This window comes from Propithecus coquereli, unplaced genomic scaffold (assembly GCF_000956105.1).
Source record: "Propithecus coquereli isolate 6110/MARCELLA unplaced genomic scaffold, Pcoq_1.0 Scaffold344, whole genome shotgun sequence".
Taxonomy (NCBI): domain Eukaryota; kingdom Metazoa; phylum Chordata; class Mammalia; order Primates; family Indriidae; genus Propithecus; species Propithecus coquereli.
The window spans coordinates 578,417-603,153 of NW_012149108.1; the positions used below are offsets into that span (position 1 = coordinate 578,417).

Consider the following 24,737-nt stretch of genomic DNA (forward strand, 5'->3'; position numbering starts at 1 on the left):
TTTTTTCTATATATTTTTAGTTGTCCAGCTAATTTCTTTCTATTTTTTTAGTAAAGACGGGGTCTCGCTCTTGCTCAGGCTGGTCTCGAACTCCCAACCTCAAACAATCCGCCTGCCTCGGCCTCCCAGAGTGCTAGGATTACAGGCATGAGCCACCACGCCCGGCCAGAAAAAGTTTTGCTTGTTTTTTTTTTTTTAAATTGAGGTTTTGGGAAATAAGGCAAGCAGCAAAGAGAGGAGCAGCAAATGAGGGAAGACTGTGTGAGATTCCACTCCTGCCGCTGCTGTGTTCTGTGAGCTAACCCAGGGCCCCTTCTCAGGGGCTCCCAACAATGTCTAAGGGTCTGCTTGGCTCTATAAGCCTTTGGCTTTACAAGAGTGATTTTCAAAGTGGATTCTATGTTCTGTGTGGTGCTTTGGGAAATTGGAGGGTGATGTTCTGTACAAGCAGGGATCCAGGTCCACTTTTCTAGCTTTTATTTTATGATTCTTCATAGGATTTTATTTGGGGACAAAAAGGGAAGATTCAATCCTTTACAGCAGTGATTCTCAGCCTTTTGGAAGCCATAGGCATCTTTAAGAATCTAATAAAAAGCTCTTGGAGTGTCTCCCAGAAAAGGCAAATCTCGTACACATATACATTTGCATGCTATTTCAGGGGGGCCCGTCACACATAACTCTCTGAGGACAATTCCTGGAACTTTGCCTTGTATAATAGAAGTTCTCCTAGCTCATGGGGAGCTTGTTATTTATAGATGTGGCCACCAGATGGTGCTAGAAAATAGGGCCCGGAAGCTTAGAAAGGAGGAAAGGAAACAGGTGTGTAGGGCAGGCTCCCTCTTCTGTAAACTGCACTCTTGATGGCTGGGAGTTCTGGTTTCCACCCCCAACCTTCACTGGTGCTCCTCCAGTGCGTTCCTTCGCCCTTTCTATTCCGTTCCACACACATAACCAAGCCAACAGCCATGGGCCTAGATGACGGAACATGCAGTCTTTAGATAATGACTATGGTGATTAGGGAGGGCAGGGGAGCCAATGGCAGACATAAGGTGTTCACGCTGTTCCCATTTGTCTGTGGTGTCTCTCATGTTGTCTTTTGAAATTTCCACTCTCTGTTGTATGTCCCCATCTGGATTTGTTCATTTAACAAACAGTTCCTGGTGTCCTACTTTCTATCAGGGTCAGGCACAACAGATAAAGAGATGCTACCTGCCCTTCAGAGTGGGGGACTAGAGGGGGCATATCACAGTAGTGGAGGAGGTAACATATGACAATCATTACAATCAAGTAGGGGTGAGTACATGGCTGCTGACAGATTTATACTAACCTTCCCTGGTGGTGGTAGTGGAGAATGTCAGGGAAGGCTCCTTCAGAGATGTTATATCCGAGCAAGTCTAGAGGATGAGTAGCAAATGGCCAGGCAAAAGGCAAAAGGCAAGAGGCAAGAGAAGGGAAAAGGTGTGTCTTTGGAGGCAGAAAGATGTAGAACATAACTTGGCAAGTTCAAGGAACTGCAAGCTGCGGAGGCTGGAGCAAGCATGTTAGAAGGCAGGGCTGACAGATGACAAGGGAGGGGCCAGGCCAGGGCTGAAGGGATTTTAAGGTGGGAATAGGGTTGGGGAGAGCATCACAGGTATCCTGCAGTAACCTTAAACATATTCAAAATGAACTCATCATCTTCCTCTTGTCTACTTCTCCTCCTGACTCTCCTGTTTTGGGAATGGCATCAGTTACTCAAGCCAGAAACCTGGGAGTTACCCACACTATAATTCGTCACGCACTAACCCCATCAGGTCCTACCGAATCCACCCCCGTTCAGTTCCTCCTGATTTTTCTTCTGGATTAATGAAAGGCCTAGTAACTAATCTCCCTAGCATCTGCCCGGGGCCTCTCTGATTCTCTACATTGTACTGATATTTACTTTCCTAACTTCCCCAGCTTAAACATTTTCTTTTTTCTTTTGAGACAGAGTTACTTTGTTGCCCGGGCTAGAGTGCCGTGGCGTCAGCCTAGCTCACAGCAACCTCAAACTCCTGGGCTCAAGCGATCCTACTGCCTCAGCCTCCCGAGTAGCTGGGACTACAGGCATGCGCCACCATGCCCAGCTAATTTTTTTATTTTTAGTAGAGACAGGGGTCTTGTCTCGGTCTTGCTCAGGCTGGTCTCGAACTCCTGACCTTGAGCAATCCACCTGCCTTGGCCTCCCAGAGTGCTAGGATTACAGGTGTGAGCCACCACGCCCCGCTCCCAGCTTAAACATTTTCCATACTGCCTCAATGCCTGTTTGGACTAAGCCCAAAGCCCAGGGTCTTTTCCAACTCCTCTCTCCAGTATTTTCTCCTTAGATCCCCTCTCCACTCCAGGATCCCCTCAAACCCGACTCTGCTGTGTTCCAGCTGCCCCACTTAGTCACGGCCCTGGGCTTTGCTGTGTCTGCTGTGTCTGGAAGGCCTCTTGCTTCAATCTGGCAAGCTCCTGCTCCATTTATTCTTCAAACTCAGCTCAGACGGCACATCTTTTAAAACGATTCTTATATCCTCTACCTCCGAGCATTATCAATCACTTACTTAACCTTGTTCCTGGAGAGGTAGCAATTGTTATGGGTATTATGTACCATTGTTACTTGTCTCCTCCAACAGACTCATTTCCTTGAGGAAAGAAACTGTATCTTACTAATTTTTCTCTCCTCAGCACTCAGATCAGTGCCTGTCACATAGTAAATAATGTTACGTTTGTGTAATGAACAAATGAATGTGTGTGATATTATAAAATATATAGTCTTTGACCCCATTTCCTGATATGTAACTCCTAAAATCCTTAGAATCTCCAGAGTGATGTCTTTTTGTACGCTAATGATTGACCTACAGCTGGCAGCCCCTAGATCGCTTCAGGATGGGGGCTGGTCACTGGAGAGACCAAGGCAGGATTAGAGGGTTGGGACTTTCAGCCCCGCCCCCGGCTTCTGGGAGAGGAGAGGGGTTGAAGGCTGAGGTGTCGGCCAATGGTTTAATCAGTCATGCCTATGTTATGAAGCCTCCATAAAAACACCAAAAAACTGGGTTTGGGAGCTACTCGATAGCCGAACACATGGAAGGTGAACAGGAACTCATCCATCTGCTGGGAGGACAGTACACCCCAACTCCACAGGGACAGAAGCTCCTGCTCTTGGGACACTTCCAGACCTTGTCCTGTGTATCTCTTCATCTGGCTATTTATTTGCATCCTTTAAAATATCCTTTGTAATAAGCTGGTAAATGTAAGCAAGTGTTTCCCTGAGTTCTATGACTTACTCTGGCAAATTAATCTAACCCAAAGAGGGGTCATAGGTGGAAGAAGCCGGTGGGAGGGGCGGCGCGGAGAAAGGTTCCGGAGGCCAGGACTTGCTACTGGTGGGAAGGAGTGGGCTATCTTGTGGGGCTGAGCCGGTTTCTGAGGCTATCTCCAGGCAGACAGCATCAGAATGGGAGGATACACAGCTGGTGTCCTCTGCAGAATGATTGTTTGCTTGGGGTGTGGGGAGAAACCCCATATATCTGGTCTCAGAAGTCTTCTGTATTGATGATTGTTGTGGTTGAATGAGAGAACAGGAAAAAGCACTTTGAGTTTTTCCACATTTAGAGTAAGTAAACACATGAATAAAGAAAAGCGTGGTGTTGCCATCCCTTTTCCTGAGGTTTGTCCTAACCATTTGGATTAGCTGACTGAAACCTTTCCTCTTTTGAATCCACTAGCTTATGCCCCAACTTCTCTCTACCTCAGCATCTTCCTCTTTGGCTCCCAGAACCCGAAACATGTCCCACATGGTCTAAGCTCCAGCCCTGGGTTTGCACTACTCACCTGTCTCAGGAATGCTTCCCTGATATGTCGCAATCTTACACAAAGTCCAAAAGAAGCCTTCCGTTCTACAAAGGCATTACAGGTCCCTAATTCTCCTTTATCCTTTAATCATTCCTGCCTCTATACTCCCACTACACTCTGTGCTTTCATCATAACCCTCACTGTACTCTGCCTCATGTTAGTTATTCGGGTCTGTGTCTTTCCAGTTGTACCAGACCATGTGCTCCTAGAAGGCAGAGGCCACATCCTGCACCATGGCGTGGTACCTGGCATATGACAGGTAGTGCTGACGCATGAGAGGGAGGCTGATCATTACCTCAGTAATCAAGTAAGAAGAGTTGAACAAGGGAAACAAAGTTGCCCAAAGTAGATACTCAGAGGGTAAGAGAACTCGACCTAGCACCTAGGTCCTCTGGACCCTCTGCTCTAATCTGATCCCTTTTTTTTTTTTTTTTTGAGACAGAGTCTTGCTCCGTTGCCTGGGCTAGAGTGCTGTGGCGTTATCCTAGCTCACAGCAACCTCAAACTCTTGGGCTTAAGCAATCCTTCTGCCTCAGCCTCCCGAGTAGCTGGGACTACAGGCATGTGCCACCATGCCCGGCTAATTTTTTCTATATGTTTTTAGTTGTCCAGCTAATTTCTTTCTATTTTTAGTAGAGATGGGGGTTTCACTCTTGCTCAGGCTGCTCTTGAACTCCTGACCTTGAGTGATCCTCCCGTCTTGGCCTCCCAGAGTGCTAGGATCAAAGGCGTGAGACAAAGCGCCAGGCCCAGTGTGATCCCTTGGAGCAAGAATCAAGTGGGAGAATTCCAAATATGCAGAAGTCCTGTGGCCTTTACTACTTTCATGTAAATCCTAACTGAGGCCTATGTTACTATGATGTCCTGAGTTGCTTCTGTGGAATGGATACCTGGAAGTGGCAGATTTTGAGAGAGGCTTTTCTTCCAGGGCTGAAGGCTTACAGAAACCTCACAAAATAGGCAAGAGACTGTGCCAGGCACGTCACATATGATATCTCTTTAAACCCTCCCTCACACTTCTGTGAGATGCCTATTACCCTCACATATCAGAGGAGGGAAAGAGTAAACGGCAGAGTTGGTACAGGAAGATACTCAAACACCATGTGCAGGGGAGCTCCCTGGAGGCAGAAAGAAGGTAGAAAATACTGCCTCAAGCCAGAGCTCAATGTGCCTCTCCTTCCCATTCCTGGCTGCCAGCTACTTCAGAAGCTGTTGGTATCATACCATCTCTTCCTTGGCTTTTAGAAATGGTTTCTTAGTTTTTCTAAGTACCTTAATGATGAAGGGCTTAGTTTGACTTAAAAAAATTTTTTTTTTCTTTTACCAAGGGCCACTCCCCATCCTGAGGCAGCCTCCGGCAGCAGGAAAGAAGCCCATCTTCTTAATGGGTATGTTCCCATTTCAGGGAAACCTACCACGTAAATCTTGTAAGTAGATTAAGTGCCAGAGTAGAGTTCTGCGACTGTCATTGGCAATCTTAAGAGGTCACTTAGTCTATCCTGTATTTGACACATTCCCAACAGATCCTTCTGGGAGGGAAGGAAACGCTGTCATAATCTTTAAGAGACTCATCTTTGTATCTCAAACCCTTCTTTCTGAAATTTTGAGCCAATTTTGAGAGAATTCTGTGGTCACAGAGCACAGCTGTATATGTGAAACTAAAAGTTGTATATTCTGCTTTTGGTCAATCAAAGCCATGGGGTAAAGGAGTCAGGGAAGCCTTGGAAAAGATTAATCACAGTTACGTTCTCCACTGACATTTCTAATTTTACCTTTTACCAGCCACCTTTCTATAGAATACTGCTGCAGGGTCAATGATGCTTTCATTCCGGAATCTCGTTAATGAAATTTCATTCCCCCCAACCCTCACCAGAATTATGGCTTTTCAGGGCATTGGATTCACATCAATGTATCATCTGTTACAGGTTTAACAACCTTCTTGAAATAAGACAACAGACACTGGCTAGAATCTGGAATGAGACCCCAAAGACTGGAGGGTGAAAATAAATCCAGTGAAACTAATTTGTCTTCAAAGACAAAAAGAAATCTGTTTGTCTTGACACTGCCAGTTCAAAACTCTTTCCACTGGCAAAAGACACCTTTCTGAATAGTTATTTATTTTAGCTCAGTGGAAGACCTGGATTTTGAGAAGTTATTTTAGCAGGAATACATATTATCTGTACTCGAAGGAAGAATAGAGGTTATTACTGAAGTAAGAATAATAATAAATACGTAATTCATAGTTTTATCTCTAAGGTGCTTAATTTGTTGTAGCTTTGTCAGGTTCCCCTTTAAATGAAAAAAGGAGGTCAGGTGCTGTGGCTCACACCTGTAATCCTAGCACTTTGGGAGGCCAAGGTGGGAGGATCACTTGAGGCCAGAAGTTTAGGACCAGCCTGAGCAAGATCAAGATCCCCCTCTCTACAAAAAAATAGAAAAATTAGCTGGGTGTGATGGTGTGTGCCTATAGTCCCAGCTACTTGGGAGTACAGTGAGCTATGATGATGCCAGTGCACTCTAGCCTGGATGAGTGAAAAAGCAAGACCCTGTCTCAAAAAAAAAAAAAAGGAATAGACAGAAGGCTGTTACTATTGGCCTCAGCAATCCAATCAGCCATATTTATGAATGCTATGCAGAGATGAATGAGCCGATTCTCTCTTTGCAGTCCCTGCTCAAAAGTAACCTTATAGGATTATTTTGGCAATCATCTGAGGTAACTAATGTAAAAGTGCTTTGCAAACTGTAAAGCATCATTCCTTTTTTCCCAGGGTGCCTAATATGTAATGTCAATGTCAGAGGCAGTGCAGGATTCAAGCCCATCCACATACTTACCAACACTTGGCATTGTTAATCTTTTTTATTTTAGCCATTTCAGTGGAGATGAAGCAGAATCTCACGGAGGTTTCAATCTGCACTTCCCAGACGAGTATCTATCTGTTCATGTGCTTATTGGCCATTCCTACATCTTTTTTTGGTGATGTTCAAATCTTTTGTCCATTGAAAAAAAATTGGGTTGCCTGTCTTGTTATTGAATCGTAAAAGTTCTTTATACACTCTAGAAACAAATCCTTGTCAGATATACATGTTTTGAATATTTTCTGACAGACTTTCCATTTTGTTTTCTTAATGGAGGCTTTTGAGCAAAAGTTTTAATTTTGATAAAGACTATTTTGTCTATTTTTTCTCTTTTATGAGTCCTGCTTTTTGTGTCTTATGTAAAAATCTTTGCTAACCCCAAGATCACAGACTTGTTTTCTTCTAGAAGTTTCATAGTATTAGATTTTACATTTAGGTCTCTGTTGCATTTGAGTTATTTTTTGAGTGGTGTTATATAAGTAAGGGTTGCTGTTCTTTTTTTTATTATTCCTATACGGATATCTAGTTGTTCCAGCACCATTTGCTGAAAAGGCTTTCCTTCCTCCATTGGCACCTTTGTCTAAAAACATACATATGCTTTGTTCTGGATTCACTGTTCTGTTCTAGTGATCTATATTGCTCATCCTTTCACCAGTACAACACTGTCTTATTACCAAAGTTTGATAGGAAGTCTTGAAATCAGGTAGTATAAATCCTCTAACTTTATTGTTTTCTTTTTAAAATTACTTTGGCTATTCTAGGTTGTTTGCATTTTCACATATATTTTAGAATTACCTTCTCAATATCTATGAAAAAAGCTTGTTGGGATTTTTTTTGGATTGTGTTGAATCTATAGATCAATTTGGGAAGAACTGCCATTTTAATAATATTGTGTCTTCCAGTTCATAACTTTAGTACATTACTCTCTATAGTTAGGTCTTTAATTTCTCTTAGAAGTGTTTAATAGTTTTCAGTGAAGAGGGCTTACATGTTGTTAAATTTATTCCTAAGTATTTCATGTTTTCTGACACCATTGTATAAAGAATTTTAAAAGTTTTTTCATTTTCGAATTGTTTGCTGCTAGTATAGAAAATTTAATTTTTTTGCATAAAAACCTTTTATCCTGTGACCTTGCAGGGTAATTTTATTAATTATAGTAGTTTGTTTTTATAATCAAGTTACCTACAAAAAGAGACAATGTTAACATCTTCCGTTCTGATCTTTGTGCATTTTATTTCTTTTTCTTCTCTTAATGGAAGTGGCTATGATCTCCATTATAATGCTGAAAAGAAGTGGTAAGAGCAGGTATTTTCTATTTGTCTCCAATTTTTGGGGATTATGTTCAGTATTTCTCCATTAGGTAGGATATTAGCTGTAGGATCCTTAGAAGTCCTTTATTAGTTTGAAGAAATCCCCCTTGATGCATAGCTTGGTAAGAAGTACTTTTTTATGAAGTACTGATTTTTTTTCAAATGCTTTCTCTGCATCTCTATCAAGGGGATATGATTTTTCTCCTTTTCCTCTTAATCTGATGAATTATATTGGTTGGTTTTTGAATGTAAAACCAACCTTATATTCCTGGGATAAACACTACTTTGTCATGATGGCTCACCCCTAATGTATACACACATACATATTCCCTAATATATTAATATTTATTATCCCTGAAACACACACATACATACATATATATACACACACATATATTTAGTTGGATTCAATTGCTAATACTTTTTTTAAAAAAAGGATTTCAGTACCTATATTCATGGGGAATATTGCTCTGTAAGTTTCTTTCCTGTAATCTTTGACAGATTTTGTAGGGTTGTGCTGGTCTCATGAAATGAGTTGCAAAAGGATTCCCTACTCCTATGTTTTCTGAAAGCATATGGGTAAGATTTGTGTTATTTTATCTTTGAATGCTTGAGAGAAATTATCAGTAAAACTATCTGTGTAGTTTTCTATTTATGGAAGAGAAAAAAAACCCAAATGTCCACACAAAGATTTGTTCACGACTATTTATATACAAATGAGTATTAATTTGTATACCCCAAACTGGAAATAATCCAAATGCCTAGCAACATGTGAATGGATAAGTGAATTGTGATATAAAGATATACTGAATTACTACTCAGGACTAAAAAGGAACAAACTAATAATACAGGAAACAACATGGATGAATTCCAAGTAAGTTACTGCTGATGCATCTGGCCTCACAGTCTATGATACTGCCTAGCTCCACCATCCCAGGGTATAGAGTCACTACTACAAAGTACTGCATCCCCTAGGACTTGAGTTGCCATTGAGTCCTGTTGGCTCAGGATCCCGAATTGCAGCTGTACCCTGCTTCCCAGGATCAAACTTCCAGGGCATCCCTTTTGCCCTGGAGTTGGGCCAGTGCTGTGCCCTGCCCCTCAGGGATAGAAGCACAGCTACAACCCAGTCCTCTGGGCCCAAGCTACTAAAGAGTTCCTCAGAGTCACAGATCCTGGCTCTGTAGGCAATCTACATCTAACACTGAAACAAAGAGCAAACCTAAACCCCAAGCTCCAGGTGCCACAATAGGTTTGCAAGACTCTGAGCCTAGGACCCTGGTCCCACAGCTGCTGCAAGCACACGTACCCGGAATGCAGTGCCATTGCAGCTACTTGTAGGCCATATCAGACTTGACACAAAGAGGGATCCCTTTAGCTAAGTCTCCCTGTTGCGGGGAAAATGAGAATAAAAAGACCCCAAAAGCCCTTGACACCAGGGACGTTAGCAACCTACACCTCCACTGCTGCTGCCACAAACTTCTAAAGTTTAGGTACCGAGGCACTTATAGTTATTGTTTAACACAGCTGAAGAAGCTGCACAGAGACTATACCATTCCACCTATCTTCAAACAAAGTTGCCACATCCTTCTCAACTGGCACATTAAAACCCAATTGGAAGGCCGGGCGTGGTGGCTCACGCCTGTAATCCTAGCACTCTGGGAGGCCGAGGCGGGTGGATTGTTTGAGCTCAGGAGTTCGAAACCAGCCTGAGCAAGAGCGAGACCCTGTCTCTACCAAAAATAGAAAGAAATTAATTGGACAGCTAAAAATATATAGAAAAAATTAGCCGGGCATGGTGGCGCGTGCCTGTAGTCCCAGCTACTCGGGAGGCTGAGGCAGGAGGATCGCTTGAGCCCAGGAGTTTGAGGTTGCTGTGAGCTAGGCTGATGGCATGGCACTCTAGCCCGGGCAATGTCTCAAAAAAAAAAAAAAAAAAAACAAACCCAATTGGAGGTGAAAGTCTTTCTCCCAGAAAGCCACTCTAGAAAGTCTGGAAGAGGGATCTGAGTTCCACCAGAAGTACAGACATCAACATACAGACATAAGAAATATGAAAAAGCAAGGAAATGTGACACTACTAAAAGAATGTAACTGTCTAGTAATAGACCCCAATGAAATCAATGAATTGCCAGAAAAGGAATTCAAAATAATGACCTTAAGGAAACTCAATGAGATATAGGAAAATATAGCCAATTAAATGAAATTAGGGGAAAAAATTCACAATATGAATGAGAACTTTGCCAAAGAGAAAGAAATCATAAAAAAGAACCAAAAAAATCCTACAGCTGAAGAATTCAGTGAATGAAATAAAAAATACAATAGAGAATTTCAACAGTAGACCTGATCAAACAGAAGAAAGAATCTCTGAATTTCAATATAGGTTGTTTGAAATTACCCAGAGGGGGAAAAAAAGAAAAATAAAAGAGTGAAGAAAGCCTACAAGACAAATGGGACATCATTAAGATCTAAAGAGACTCCAATACAATAATAGTCGGGGACTTCAACACCCCACTCTCAGCACTGGACAGATCATCTACACAGAAAATCAACAAAGAAACATTATATTTTACGTGCATTTTAGATCAAATGGACCTAACAGACACTTACAGAACATTCATCCAACAGCTGCAAAATATGCATTCCTCTCATCAGCACATAGAATATTCTCTAGAATAGACCACATGGTAGACACATACAAATTTAAAAGAACTGAAATCATATCAAGTATTTTTTCTGACCATGATGGAATAAAACTAGAAATCAATAACAAGAGGAACTTTCAAAGTTGTACAAATACACGGAAACTAAACAACATGCTCCTGAATAGCCAATGGGTAAGTGAAGAAATTAAGGATGAAATTAAAAAATGTCTTGAAACAAATGAAAAGAGAAATGTAACATACCACAACCTATGGCATATAGCAAAAGCAGTATTAAGAGGGAAGTTTAAGCAATAAATATCTATATCAAAATAGTAAGATTTCAAATAAACAACCTAATGATGCAATCTCAAGGAACTAGAAAAACAAGAACAAACCAAACCCAAAATTAGTAGAAGGAAAGAAAGAATAAAGATCAGAGCAGAAATAGACAAAATTGGAACTGAAAAAAATACAAAAGATCAACAAAATGAAAGTTAGTTTTTTGAAAAGATAAACAAAATAGATAATCCATTAGCTAGACTAACCAAGAAAAAAAGACCCAAATAAATAAAATAAAAAAGGAAAAAGGAAACATTACAACTGATACCACAAAACTATAAAGAATCATTGAAGACTATTATGAACTATACACCAACAAATTAGAAAACCTAGCTGAAATGGATAAATTCTTAGACACACATAACCTATCAAGACTGAACCAAGAAGAAATAGAAAACTTGAACAGACTAAGTATAAATAACAAGCTTTAATCTATAATAAAAAGTCTCCCATAAAAAAAAAAGTCCAACTAAGACCTCAAAAGCACAGGCAACAAAAACGAAAATAGAGAAATGGAAGTGTACTAAACTAACAAGTTTCTGCACAGCAAAGGAAACAATTAACTAAGTGAAGAGAGAACCTGTTGAATGGGAGAAAATGTCTGCAAACTACTCATCTCACAAGGGATTACAAGGAACTCAACTTGACAGCAAAAAAACCCAACTAATCTGATCAAAAATGGGCAAATGAGTGAATAGATCTCTCTCAAAAGAAGACATACAAAAGACCAACAAGTATTTGAAAAAATGCTAAACATCACTAATCATCAGGAAAATGCAAATCAAAACCACAATGAGGTTATCATCTCACCCCCCATTAGAATGGCTATTACCAAAAAGACAAAAAAATAACAAATGTTGGCAAGGGCACAGAGAAAGGGGAACTCTTATACACTGTTGGTGAGAATGTAAATTAGTATAGTCATTATGGAAATAGTATGGTGCTTCCTCAAAAAACTAAAAATAGGATGACCTATAATATAATAATCCCACTACTGGGTATATACCCAAAGGAAAGAAAATCAGTATGTTGAAGAGAGATTTTCAGCACTCCCGTGTTTATTGCAGCACTATTCACAATAGCCAAGATATGGAATCAACCTAAGTGTCCCTCCGTAGATGAATGGACAAAGAAAATGTAGTATATATACACAATGGAATACTATTTAGCCATAAAAAGTATAAAATTCTGTCATTAGTAGCAACTTGGATGAGCTTGAAAGACATCATATTAAGTGAAATTAGCTAGGCACAGAAAGATAAATATTGCATGTTCTCACTCACATGTGGAAGCTAAAAAAGTTCATCTCATAGACGTAGAAAGTAGAACAGTGGTTACTAGAAGCCAGGAAGGGTAGGAGTAGAGAGGAATAGCCAAAGGTTGGTTAACAGATATGGAAGAAAAGCTAGATAGGAAGAATAATTTCTAGTGTTCTATAGCACTATAGAATGGCTATAATTAACAAGAAGTTATTGTATATTTTCAAATAACTAGAAGAGTGGATTTTGAATGTTCCCAACACAAAGAAATATTTTGAGATGATGGATATGCTAATTGCCATAATTTGATCATTATACTTTGTATACGTGTATTGAAATATCACATTATACCCATAAATATGTACAATTATTATGTGTCAATTAAAAATACTAATAATGGGCCGGGCGCGGTGGCTCACGCCTGTAATCCTAGCACTCTGGGAGGCCGAGGCAGGCGGATTGTTTGAGCTCAGGAGTTTGAGACCAGCCTGAGCAAGAGCGAGACCCCGTCTCTACTAAAAAATAGAAAGAAATTAATCGGACAACTAAAAATATATAGAAAAAATTAGCCAGGCATGGTGGTGCACGCCTGTAGTCCCAGCTACTCGGGAGGCTGAGGCAGTAGGATTGCTTGAGCCCAGGAGTTTGAGGTTGCTGTGAGCTAGGCTAACACCATGGCACTCACTCTAGCCAGGGCAACAGAGTGAGACTCTGTCTCAAAAAAGAAAAGAAAAAAAATACTAATAATGGCAAAATAAAACCCCACAAAAAAACAACTATTGGAGAAAAGAAATTGGAACTCTCGTGCACTGTTGGTGGGAATGTAAAATGGTGCAGCAGCTATGGAAAACAGTATGGTACTTTCTCAAAAAACTGCAAATAGAATTACCATATGATCCAGCTATTCCATTTCTGGGTATAGACCCAAAAGAACTGAAAGCAGGGTCTTGGAGAGTATTTGTACACCCACGTTCAAAGGAGCATTATTCACAAGAGCCAAAAGGTGGAGACAACCCAAATATCCATCAAAAGATGAATGGATAAACAAAATTTGGTACATACAGTTGTCCCTTGGTATATGTGGGGGATTGTTTCCAGGACCCACCCCCTTCCTGCATATACCAAAATCCATGCATACTGAAGGCCCGCAGTTCCTGCGGAACCTGAGTATATGAAAAGTCAGCCCTCCACCTACACTGGTTTCACATCCTGCAAATACTGTACTTTTGATCCATGTTTGGTTGAAAAAATCCACCTATATGTGGACCCACACAGTTCAAACCTGTGTTGTTCAAGGGTACATGTAATGAAATATTATTCAGCCTTAAAAATGGAGGATCTTCTGACACATACTATAACATGGATGAACCTTGAGGTCATTATGTTAAGTGAAATAAGGCAATCACAAAAAGACAAATATTGTATGAATCCACTTATATGAGGTATCTAGAGAAGTCAAAGTCATAGAGACAGAAAGCAGACAGTTTTCAAGGGCTGGGGGAAGAGGAAATGGGGAGTTGTTTAATTCACAGAGTTTCAGTTTTACAAAATGAAAAGATTTCTGGAGATTGGTTGTACAACAATGTGAATATACATTACATGACTAAACTGTACACTTAAAAATGATTAAGACAGTATATTTTATGTTATGTATTTTACCACAATTTTTTTAAAAAGGAGAAAAATTATTTAGAGGAAGGAAGATATATTACATATAGAAGAATAGGATAAAAATAACAGCTGATCTCTCATCAGAAACAATAAAGGTCAGAAGACTAGAATGGTATTCTTTAAATATTGAAAGAAACAAAACTGTCATTTTGGAATTCTATACCCAGAAAAAATTGCTCTCAAATATGAAAGTGAAATTAAGATATTTCCAGATAAATGAAAGCTGGAAAAATATGTCACCTGGCCACTCACATGACAAGAAATGGTAAAGGGAGCTGTTCCTAGTGAAGAGAAAGAAAGCCAGGTAAAAACCTCACTAGAGAATGTTTAATTTTTGCTTTCAACATTTATACATTTTTAAAGAACATAAAAGGGAAAAATAGTTTTTTATAGTTATGTAGATATTTACTATTTCTGTGGCTCTTCTTCATTCCCCAAGATCCAAGTTTCCTTCTGGTACATACCATCTTGCTTCAGCCTGAAGAACTTCTTTTTCATTTCTTTAAAACAGATCTCCTGGACACTCTCTTATTTTTTCCTTATCTGAGAATGTCATTTTGTTTTCATTCCTGAAGGATACTTTTGCAGAATAAAGACTTCTAGGTCAGCAGAGGGTTTTTTTCCCCTTTCCATTAATTTAAAATGTTTTCCGTTATCACATGAAACGTTGTTTTAACAGAGGCTTTAAAAATCTGTGATAATTACAACATCAGGGTCTTCTTGAGATTAGCACCTGTGTCTTCCATAGAGAACAGGTTATATTTTGCTGTTGCTCAGTATGCTGAGAAATCTTGGATTATATATCCTGAATGTTGTGACTGTTATATTGTATAGACTCTGAGTTCCATTATAATTCTCTGGAGAACTGATAGTTTTGTTTCTGCAGGAAAGCAACCTAGTTAGGTTCAGACCGCAAGTTCTGTCTCTCCTGTATGTGCTAGTTCAAATCTTAGTTCAGTTCACGTAGCCTTTGTTATGCTAATTTGGGCCTGTCTCACATACGTACCGCTCGAGGTGAGCCTAAGACGTAATGTAGTTTCATGCCCAGAATAGGAGATCCCTTCTTCAGCTCTCTTCACTCTGGGACACTTACACCTTCCAGCCCCCAAGGGGCTCCTTTTCTGGTTCCACTACCCAGAAAGATGGGCTTTTCTATGAGGGCTGTAGCCACTGGGCTGCTTTGTGATGGGGCCTACCCTGGAGGCAAATCCATGAGACAAAAAAATTCATCTCTGTGTAGACACTTCTCCAAGTTTTTCTCCTCTCTAAAATCTGCCTCCTTTTATTTACTTTTGAGAGTCTTTGGGTAATCGTACTCTGGATTTTGTCCAGAGTTTTTAGCTGTAATCAGTGGGAGGGATACACAAAGTCGGCCTGCTGTGTATGTGGATTTCATATCCCCTGGATATGTAACAGCGGCTTCTGTCACCACAGTGGAACTAGAACTCTTAAAATCTTTTTCAAAGTTTCTCTCTCTCTTCTAAAATTCACCATCTCTTCATGCATTATACCCATTCCCCCCGCCCCCACAGATTAAAAAAATTAACATAATTATTTTAAAGTCTTTGTAGGCTGGCTACAAAATCTGGATTTATTTTGGTCTGTTTCCATGTACTGAGTTCTCTCTACTATGGGTCAATGTTCATAGTTTCTTCACATGTCTAGCAATTTCTCATTGCATACTGACATGTGAGATTGTATGTTATAGGAACTTCATTGGAAAACCCATGTATTATAAATTGAATCTTATTTCTTTCAAGAGTCAAATCTCTTCCAGTGTCTGTTTGATTTTTGACTGCTCTTTGGTGCCTTCAAACAGATGTTTTTTAATATTTTGTCCAGAGTTTATAATTGTTACAGTAGGTTTAGTATGACGTAAGCTACTCCATTAGTACCAGAAACTATAATACATAGTCTTTCTGAACTTCGGAAAGCTTCCTTCCAACCCTCTACCTCTCCTGGAAATTCTGCAAACACTGTTTGAATTTATTATCTCCAAAAATCTCGCTGAGCTCCTCATCACTTTCTCACTCCCTCATCCACGTAAGTGAAAACAAAGACACAAGGAAAAGCACAGCTTGGTCAAGGACCCATAATAATGCTGCTTCCCCATCTGTAGGTAAGTTCTATCTCCTCTACTATGTTCTCTCTCTGCAACACAGATTTGTTCAAATATTTATTACGCATTTACTATGCGTCCTGGGTCCTGTCTTCAAAGAGCAGCAGCATATAAATATCAAAATCTATAATACAAGTCAGAAAGTTCCAAATGCTGTGAGAGAGATAATAAAAAACGGCCATGATAATTCAGGGAAGACCATGAATTCTAGCTAGGAAAATTAATAGAGGTTTTACAGAAGAGGTAGGGGTGCAGAGAGTGGACCCTAACTGCTAATTCAAGCAGAGACATTTATGTACATTTTTTTCCTCTGATGCTTTAGCAGTATCGTGGGAGTGGAGGTGGGTGGTAGTTGTTAATACAATATTAATATAAAGATTTCTACTTCAAGTGTGCTTTGCAGACAGGCTGCACTGGTAGTATCTAGAGTTTATCAGAAAGGCAGGATCCCATGACCCCGGGCTTACTGTATGAGAATGAGCATTTCAACAAGATCCTCAGCTACTTCAAATGCACATTAAAGTTCGCAAGGCACTTCTATTACCCACCTTATGCAACAGAACTATGTTTTTAAAACTCCATGTTGGCTAATCCCAGCCCATCTCATGCGTAGTAAGAAGGGGACAGGTCACAAGGAGAACAGGGAGTATGTGTTGTGTATCTACTACTGAGTATTTTAAGTATGTTTTGTCATTTTACACACATTAGTAAGCCTTTGAATTAGTTACTCCCATTCTGAAGATAAGGAGATTGAAGGTAGATGAGGTTAAATAAGTGGCTCAAGATCACTGAGGGAGTGGCAGAACCTGAGTTTGCACCCATATCTGATGGACTCCAAAGCCTGAACACACTTCTCATTATACCACACTCCCCATTTCTGGTCTGTGATGCAGGAGAATCGGGTACTACTGACAGTTCTGCCGCTAACTAGTTCAGGGACCTGGGCTAATTCATTTTATCTATTTTAGAACTCAGCTCTTCACGTAAAAGTGGATGGAGGTTGAACTAGTGAAAGTTCACAAATGAACAAAATCATGCTGCTTCAGGAAAATGGATATTTGAGGCAACCTTAACATTGAGTGTTGCGAGTTTACGTGATGGTAAATGACTCAGAAAAACAGAAGCAGAGTAGCATAGTGTAAAGAGTATAGGACCAGAAACAAGATCTGGGTTCTAGGCTTATCTCTGCTATTTACTAATTGTAAGCCTCAGTTCCTTCATCTGTAAAATGGAGATAAATTATCTATACTGCCTATCTCGCAGTGGGTTTGATTGGTTTAAGTGAGATTATGTAAGAAAATATTTTCACAGATAGCATGAAGTGATATATAACACAGCCATTTCTCCATTTGCCTTAATTTTTATAACTTGAATTAGATATTTCTAAATTAATTAATTAAGGAATGTGATTGGTAATCTGCTGGCTACTGTAGCAATTGGGAACTAGCTCTGGCAAAGCTATTGGCTCTGTCCTTTTGCTTACCCTAACAACAGGAATAAAAAGTGACAATATGTACAGGTTCTGTACCCCTGAGAGAACCAGCGGCCCTAGAAAAATAAAGACTATTACCCTAGAGCAGGGAGTCCTTGTGAAGTTGGAAATGTTCCATATCTGTGCTGTCTAGTACAGTGGCCACTAGCCACATGTGGCTACTGAGTACTTGAAATGTGGCTAGTACAACTGAGGAACTGAATTTTAAATTTTATTTAAATTTAAATAGCCACATGTGGACAGTAGCTTCATATGGAACAGTACAGCTCTAGAGCAAAAGTGAGATATGGATTTGTTCAACAATGTAAAGGTTTTATAGCTATACTCTTAAGGCCAACAAGTAAACTGACTTTGTTTTTTCTGAAACTCTAGCCCCTATGCCATTCAAATAAAAATTTTTTATAGAATGATTTTTGATAATGGGAGGTTTCTCTGGAACCCAATTATCACTTTGCAGCAACACAGATGATACCAATAAAATATGAAGGTTACACAAGCAAAAAATTATGTTTTGTTATACATGTGTTCATTTACCTAAAAAGATATAATATTTTGCTCCTTTGTCTTTAAAATGAAAATATGGGAACTGAAAAAGTGCTAGGCCCTGTGAGTGGTCACTTGCCCATCTGATGGCCACGGCAGTCTCCTACCTTGCATTTTCTGCTCTCCGGCTTATGCACTGGTGCAAGTAGAGATACTCCTGAGGTGCACTGGTGGACAAGGTGGGCTGCACGTGGTTTGACACAGGGGGTTCAAACGTGAACAAGGTTGGCTGGCTGGAGTGCGATGGGGCTGAGGATTTTCGTTCTCGGAGAAGGTGCTGACTGGAGCTGCTGAGCTCCGCTGGAGAAGAGCGGGGCCCATGGTGACTGGCTGTGGAAATGTTTCTCAGGGAATCTGTGAAAAAGAGAAAGAACTCTGTGAATGAAAAAGGAAGGAAAGGAGTCCTTATCCTAAAGTGGGTTGTCAGAGGAAGAAAAAATCTTGCAGTAGCACTCTCTCCCTCTCACATACCTGCTCCTTCTCTGCCCTCACAGAGGAGGGCTGGGGCCTCCTGGCCATCTAGGTTGAAGAGGAGATGCTCTGTACCTTTGTACTGCTTTTTGAGTAGCCTGGAGGCCACTTCCTATGCAACTGGGCCTTATCTGCTCCACTTCCAGGAGGTGTGGCTACTCTTGGTCCAGGAGTGGGACCTTGATCCTCAGGCAAGGTCAGCCTCGGGAGCAGTGAGTACTCCCGCCTTCCTCCTTTGGTGGCTCCGGCTATCATCATCTCCTGCAAAGCTAAGGCTGGCTTTGTTAAATGAGGCTTTGCTTACTGAAGACTCATTCATTGAGGCCCTAGCCTGTGCCTTACTGCATTAATGATAAAAGCACAAATGTATCTGGAGCTGTCCCTCAGCTTCTCCTGCCTGCCCATCCAAGTCCTTCAAGGACAGCTGTGTTCCCCGCTCCCCACCACTCTCTGTCTATTGGTCTTTTTCTCTCTTAACTCTTATCACAAACCTTCCTCTGTTGTGTTAGAAAGGAAGTGAGGTATTAATGATAGATGATAGTTTACAGTGCTATACCCCAAGCCAAGGGCATTATTCATTTGGCTGGCTCTCGAAGCTTAGTCCAAATTCCTTAGCATAACATACAAGGCTTTTCACAGTCTGACTTATTTCCTGCTTTTCTCTACTCATAAACAAGGCATATGGAAGCATCATCAATCCCTGAACACACCAGCCACTTTTATGATTCTTTGTTTTGGCTTATAGTGCTCCTTCCGCCTAGGTTTCACTTCTACTCTGCTGGCAAACTCATATGCAGACTTTAAGAGCTTACAGGGATATCATATTCTCTCTGAAACCTTCCTGGACTTGGTTCTTCTGTGCCAAAAGCGCTTGGCCCATACTTCCCTTAGATCCACAGTCACTCTGCATCCTTGCCTGGTCCATGGCTTTCTGAGAACAGTGACTGTGATGTTTTTACCCCTGCAGTCCCAGCATGTACCTAATAAAGGCCAGGTACATAGAAGGTTCTTAGTCTGTGTTTGCAGAATAAGCAAAAACATTCACTCAGCATTCAAAAATTCCAATAGTGAATTCCAAATTCTTCTTGTTCAAAATAAATAAAAGTTTAAAGATGTAATTTTAGGCAATGTGATAGCTGGTGGGATAAGGTTTTGGAGGCGGTAATGGAGGCTTTCTAGGGTTATTCAAATCATATCAGAGGGGACATGGTTCTTCTAGTCCCCATCATCTGACCTATTTCAGGCTGTACCCCTTCTCATGGCCCTAGGCAGGGTCACCAGCTCATTAATGCTCCATGGCATTAATTACTCTCCATTCATTTCTGATGCTGGGCAGGACAACTTCTGCCAGTGCACAACAGAAAAAGCCGATGGGCCTCTGGGGAAAAACTTTCCATTGACAGCTGTATTGACCTCTGAAATGAATTCCCATTACAAGTCTCATAGCGAACTGGATGTTTGTTAACAGAATCAATGGCTTCATTACTCCATTAGATTTGCAAGATGAACTCTCTAATAGCAGAGAAGAGAGGGTTTACACTAAGGGATGGAGTAGTTACGGTGCCAGGGAATGAACATAAACTGCTGCCTGAGAAGACACAGGGAATGTGCCAAAAGAAAGCCTCTGCTGAAATTCTGTATTATCTGTTGTCTTTTTGGACTCCTCCCTCTTCCTTTGTCCACCCCTTCGATGGAGGCATTCTTCAGGGTTCTGCTGTAGACCCTCCTATGGCCTCACTCTCACTCTGGAGACTCTCCTGGGGTAATCCTGTCCATTCCCACAGCTTCAGTTACCACTTATGTGATGACAACTCTCAAATCTTAATCTCTGGCTCAGTTCTCTCTCCGTGCTTCCCTGTTGTATATCCCTTCACCTGCTGGGCACCTCTATTCAGATGTCGCACCAGCAGGTCAAGCTCAGCAATCTAAATGAACTCATCACTCCTGTATCCCCTATCTCAGTGAAGTGCATCATCATCACCATCTCCTCCAAGCCAGAAGCCTATGCATTGCCTGTGACCCTTCCCTGTTTCTCAAAAACCATGTCACATCATTGTCACTGCCCCACTTAAAACTCTGCAATGACTCCGTTTATCCTTAAGATGACTTACAAAGCTCTCTCTCCCTTTTAAAACCATTTTCCTGTTTATTTCTTCAACTTTGCTTCTTACCCATACTTCCTTGTGTTTTAAATGGATTCTAAGGAAATACCAACCTCTCTTTCATCACTTCATACATTAAGCTGTAAGCTCAGTGAGGGTAGGGATTCTGTCTCTTTTGTAATGGTTTTATCCCCAGCATCAAGCCCAGTGTGTGACACAACTGAATAAATATGTGCTGATCAAAGAAAGAAAGTACATGGCATAAGAAGTCACCACTCCCTCAATAATGTTCACTGATTTCTCATTGCCTTCAGAATAAAGTCCAGATTCCTCAGTCTGATAAGAAAGGTTATTTTGACACAACCTACTTATCCTACCTTGTTATCCAATGCATCCTTCATGCCCCCTATGTTGAATGCTTTGGGCTATGAGTAAGAATAAAAGAGGAGTGACCCATCCTCATCTCTGCAGCCCTTTGCCTTGGGCTCAGGCTGTGGAATTGTATTTGTGACTCAGTGTATCTAACTGCAGACCTGGGGGAAGTCACCTCAGAGTCTCCGTTTCCTTATTTACAAATCAACATAGGGTTGTTATTATAAGGATGAAATATATGCTTGATTTAGAAAACCCTGCATGTCATAGGTACACAGAACATGTTCTAATACTTCTGTATTCCTAGTGCCTAGAACAGTCCCAGCGCAAAGTAGGTATTCAATATGTATTTGTTAAATATATGTACAGCATGAATAAAAGAATTTCCCTGTTATAAAAATCCAAATATGCCTGTTTCTTGTGGTCAAAATCAGAGAGGATTTAAAGATCTGTTATTAAGATGAAGTAGGGGTTAGAATGAGTTTGGCCCTCATGCAACAGAAACTTGGATTTCTATTCTACCAGCACAAAGCCATGTCTATGAAACCAGCCAGCTCCATCTAATGGTCTGTAGCTCCAGAAAAGTTCTTTCAAAGCTGTCTTGGCACTAAACATTGCCAAAATCCCACTTCTACCTCCAACGTTAAAAGTTCTCTGCCTGAATTTACGTTTATTTAATTTATTCTTTGGTGTCTATACTGGGTTGAATACTGTCTCCCTGAAACTCACGTCCACCTGAAACCTCAGAATGTGACCTTATTTGAAAATAGGGTCTTTGTAGATAGAAAGAAGTTAAGAGGAGGTCATACTGGATTAGGGTGGGCCCTAATCCAATGAACTGGTGTTCTTATAAAAGAGAGAAAGAGATACAGAGACATACAGGGAGAATGCCATGAGATAATGGAGGTGGAGATAGGAGTGCTATATCTACAAGCCAAAGAAGGCCAAGGATTGCTGGCAGCCACCAGAAACTAGAAGCGGCAGAAACAGATTCTCCCTTAGAGCACACAGAAAGAACCAATGCCACCAAAACGTTAATTTTGGATATCTAGCCTCCAGAACTGTGAGAGAGTAAATTTTTGTTGTTTCCTTCTACCCAGTTTGTGGTAATTTGTTACAACAGCCCCAGGAAACCAATATAGTACCACAAGATCTAAAACTGCAAACAAGGTTTTCTTGCTTATCTCAGGAAAAATAATCACAAAGTTGAACTCGGAGAAAAGTTTTCTGGAATAAGCTCTTCCCATTTTGGACTGTGAAGGCAGTGTACCCTCCTACCCCTTCCCCAGGGTTCCAGCCCCCCATTCTGATGAGCTGCCTGTGCCCGGTGGATGAGGTTCCAGGGAGGCACTACCTCACTTTCCTCATCAGCTGCAGGCAGAAGCTTGGGCCAGCCTGGGTTTGGTGCTGTTTTATTTGCTCCCTGGAGGCTGCTCCTCCAGAGCGCACCCCATGTTGGTAAGTGGGATGCATTTTACATCCACATTCTGGACAGGGCTGATTCCTAGGCCGGTACTGCTGTGATTCAAGGCTCCATCGTCACTCAGTGTCACACCATGTAATTAAAGTTCTCAAAAATATTTCCAAACACTTCATAAAACAAAAGCTACATGGTGTGGTATATGTAATAGAAAAAAATATATTAGGCCAGCAGTTGAGAGACTTGGCTCAATTCCTGATCTGCTTGTAGCTTGCTATTTGACCTTGAGCAAATTACTTAGCCTCAGTTGCCTTATCTGTAAAAACGGACTATTGCCACTTGCATGATTGTTTATCATAGAAGGTTGATGAGGATCAAATTAAAATACATACCCCCAAAAAACTTGTACATGAATGTCCACAGCAGCATTATTCATGAGTCAAAAAGTAGAACAACCCAAATGTCTATCAACTGATGAACAAAATGTGATATAGCCATACAATGGAATATTATTCAGCCACAGAAATGAAGCACTGATATATGCTATTTTGCTGAATCTTCATAATAATATGCTAAGTGAAAGAAGCCAGTCGTGAAAGACCACAAATCATTTGATTTCACTTATGTCAAATATCCAGAACAGACAAATCCAGAGACAGAAAACAGATTAGTGGCTGCCTAGGGGGTAGGCATGGGGAGTGGGAATGGAGGGTGACTGCTAATGAGTATGGGGTTTCTTTTTAGGGTGGTGGAAAATTTCTAAACTTAGATTTTGGTGATGGTTGCACAACCCTCTGAATATACTCAAAACCACTGACCTGTATACTTTAAATGGGTGAATTTTATGGTATGGGAAATATACCTCAGTAAAGCTATAAATATACACATGCAGTTTGACAGTTCCTCAAAAAGTTAACACAGAGTTATCATATAACCCAGCAATTCCACTTATAGGTATATACCCTAGAGAAAGGTTAGCATATTTCCACGAAAACGAACATGCACGTCCACAGCAGCATTATTCATAATAGGCAAAAAGTAGAAACAACCTAAATGCTCATCAACTAATCAATAAATAAAATGTGTCATATCCTATACGATGGAATATTATTCAGCAGTAAAAAGAATAAAGTACTGATACAAGTTATATAACATGTATGAATCTTGAAAACATTATGCTAAGTGAAAAAAGCTAGATTCCATTTATACGAAATGTCTAGAATTGGTAAATATAAAGATAGAGAGTAGATTAGTGGTTGCCTAGGGCTGGGATAAGGGTGAGGGAATGGGAAGTGACTGCTAATAAGTCTAGGGTTTCTTTTTGGGGTAATAAAAATGTTTTAAAATTTGATTGTGGCAATGGTTACACAACCCTGTGAATATACTAAAAGACATTGACTTGTACACTTTAAATGGATTTAAAACCCCAATCCCCTCCCCCCAAGTCCTTTGCAAAGTATGAAGCGTTAAGTGTATGTGAGAGATTGGGGGTAGTTTAACAAAGCACACCTGACTTTTATTTTTTCTTTATTTCCCCTCTGAAGAGAAAATGAAACACTCAGTTAATATAATATCCTTACTAAAGTATGCTAGAGAGTAAGAGACATTCTCCCTTTCCTACCTTCAGTTCCCTGTACCACCTCCTTACCCTCCCCCAGCCCCCTGTTCAGGACTTCACCCCATAATCACAGCAAGGCAGTGTGAATCTCAGTAAAACAAAATAGCAAGAACACATACATGGCTTGGAGTCAAAAGACCCACTTGGGTCGAAATTCTACTTCCAGTGAGTGAACCTCATACAGGTGACAGGAGTCAGAGGACCAAGAATGCAGTTCCAGTTCTGCCATTCACTGGCTGTGAGATCATGCTAGGTCTCTCTGAGCTTCCATTCATACCTATCAAGTTCGGGAGGATAATCCCTGGCCTATTTGTCTCACTGGGTGGTTTTAACAGTTGGATGAGATAAAGGTGTGAAAGCAAATCTATGCACATGCATAAAACATTAATAGAATTTGTTTTTATTGCTTGGGTACCCCTTGAGGGAAGAAAAGAATGGTAAAAATAAAGGAAAACATTAAACAATGTGTTGCTGGATCATTCCTGGTACTTGGCAGTAAGGCTGTTGTAATGATGTGTCTTGGGTCATTAGGAAGGTCAGTTATACGGCAAGAAGAAAATGGAGGATTCTAGACTCCTGGCCTGGGCTTCTATCGCTAAGTCTAGACTAAAGATAATGCCCACAAATGCCTGAGTCAATATGTTTTCTTTTAAATAGGGTTT

The 24,737-nt window shown here is 40.6% G+C and overlaps 1 protein-coding gene across 1 annotated transcript in view; it reads right to left on the bottom strand.

Moving 5' to 3' along the window:
• Positions 1-24,737, bottom strand: part of GAB2 (GRB2-associated binding protein 2) — a 58,325-nt gene that overhangs the window by 9,905 nt on the left and 23,683 nt on the right. Inside the window, exon 2 of the mRNA XM_012651024.1 lies at positions 18,200-18,446. Coding sequence (XP_012506478.1) covers positions 18,200-18,446 — 247 coding nt within the window. The remainder of the gene's footprint in view (positions 1-18,199; positions 18,447-24,737) is intronic.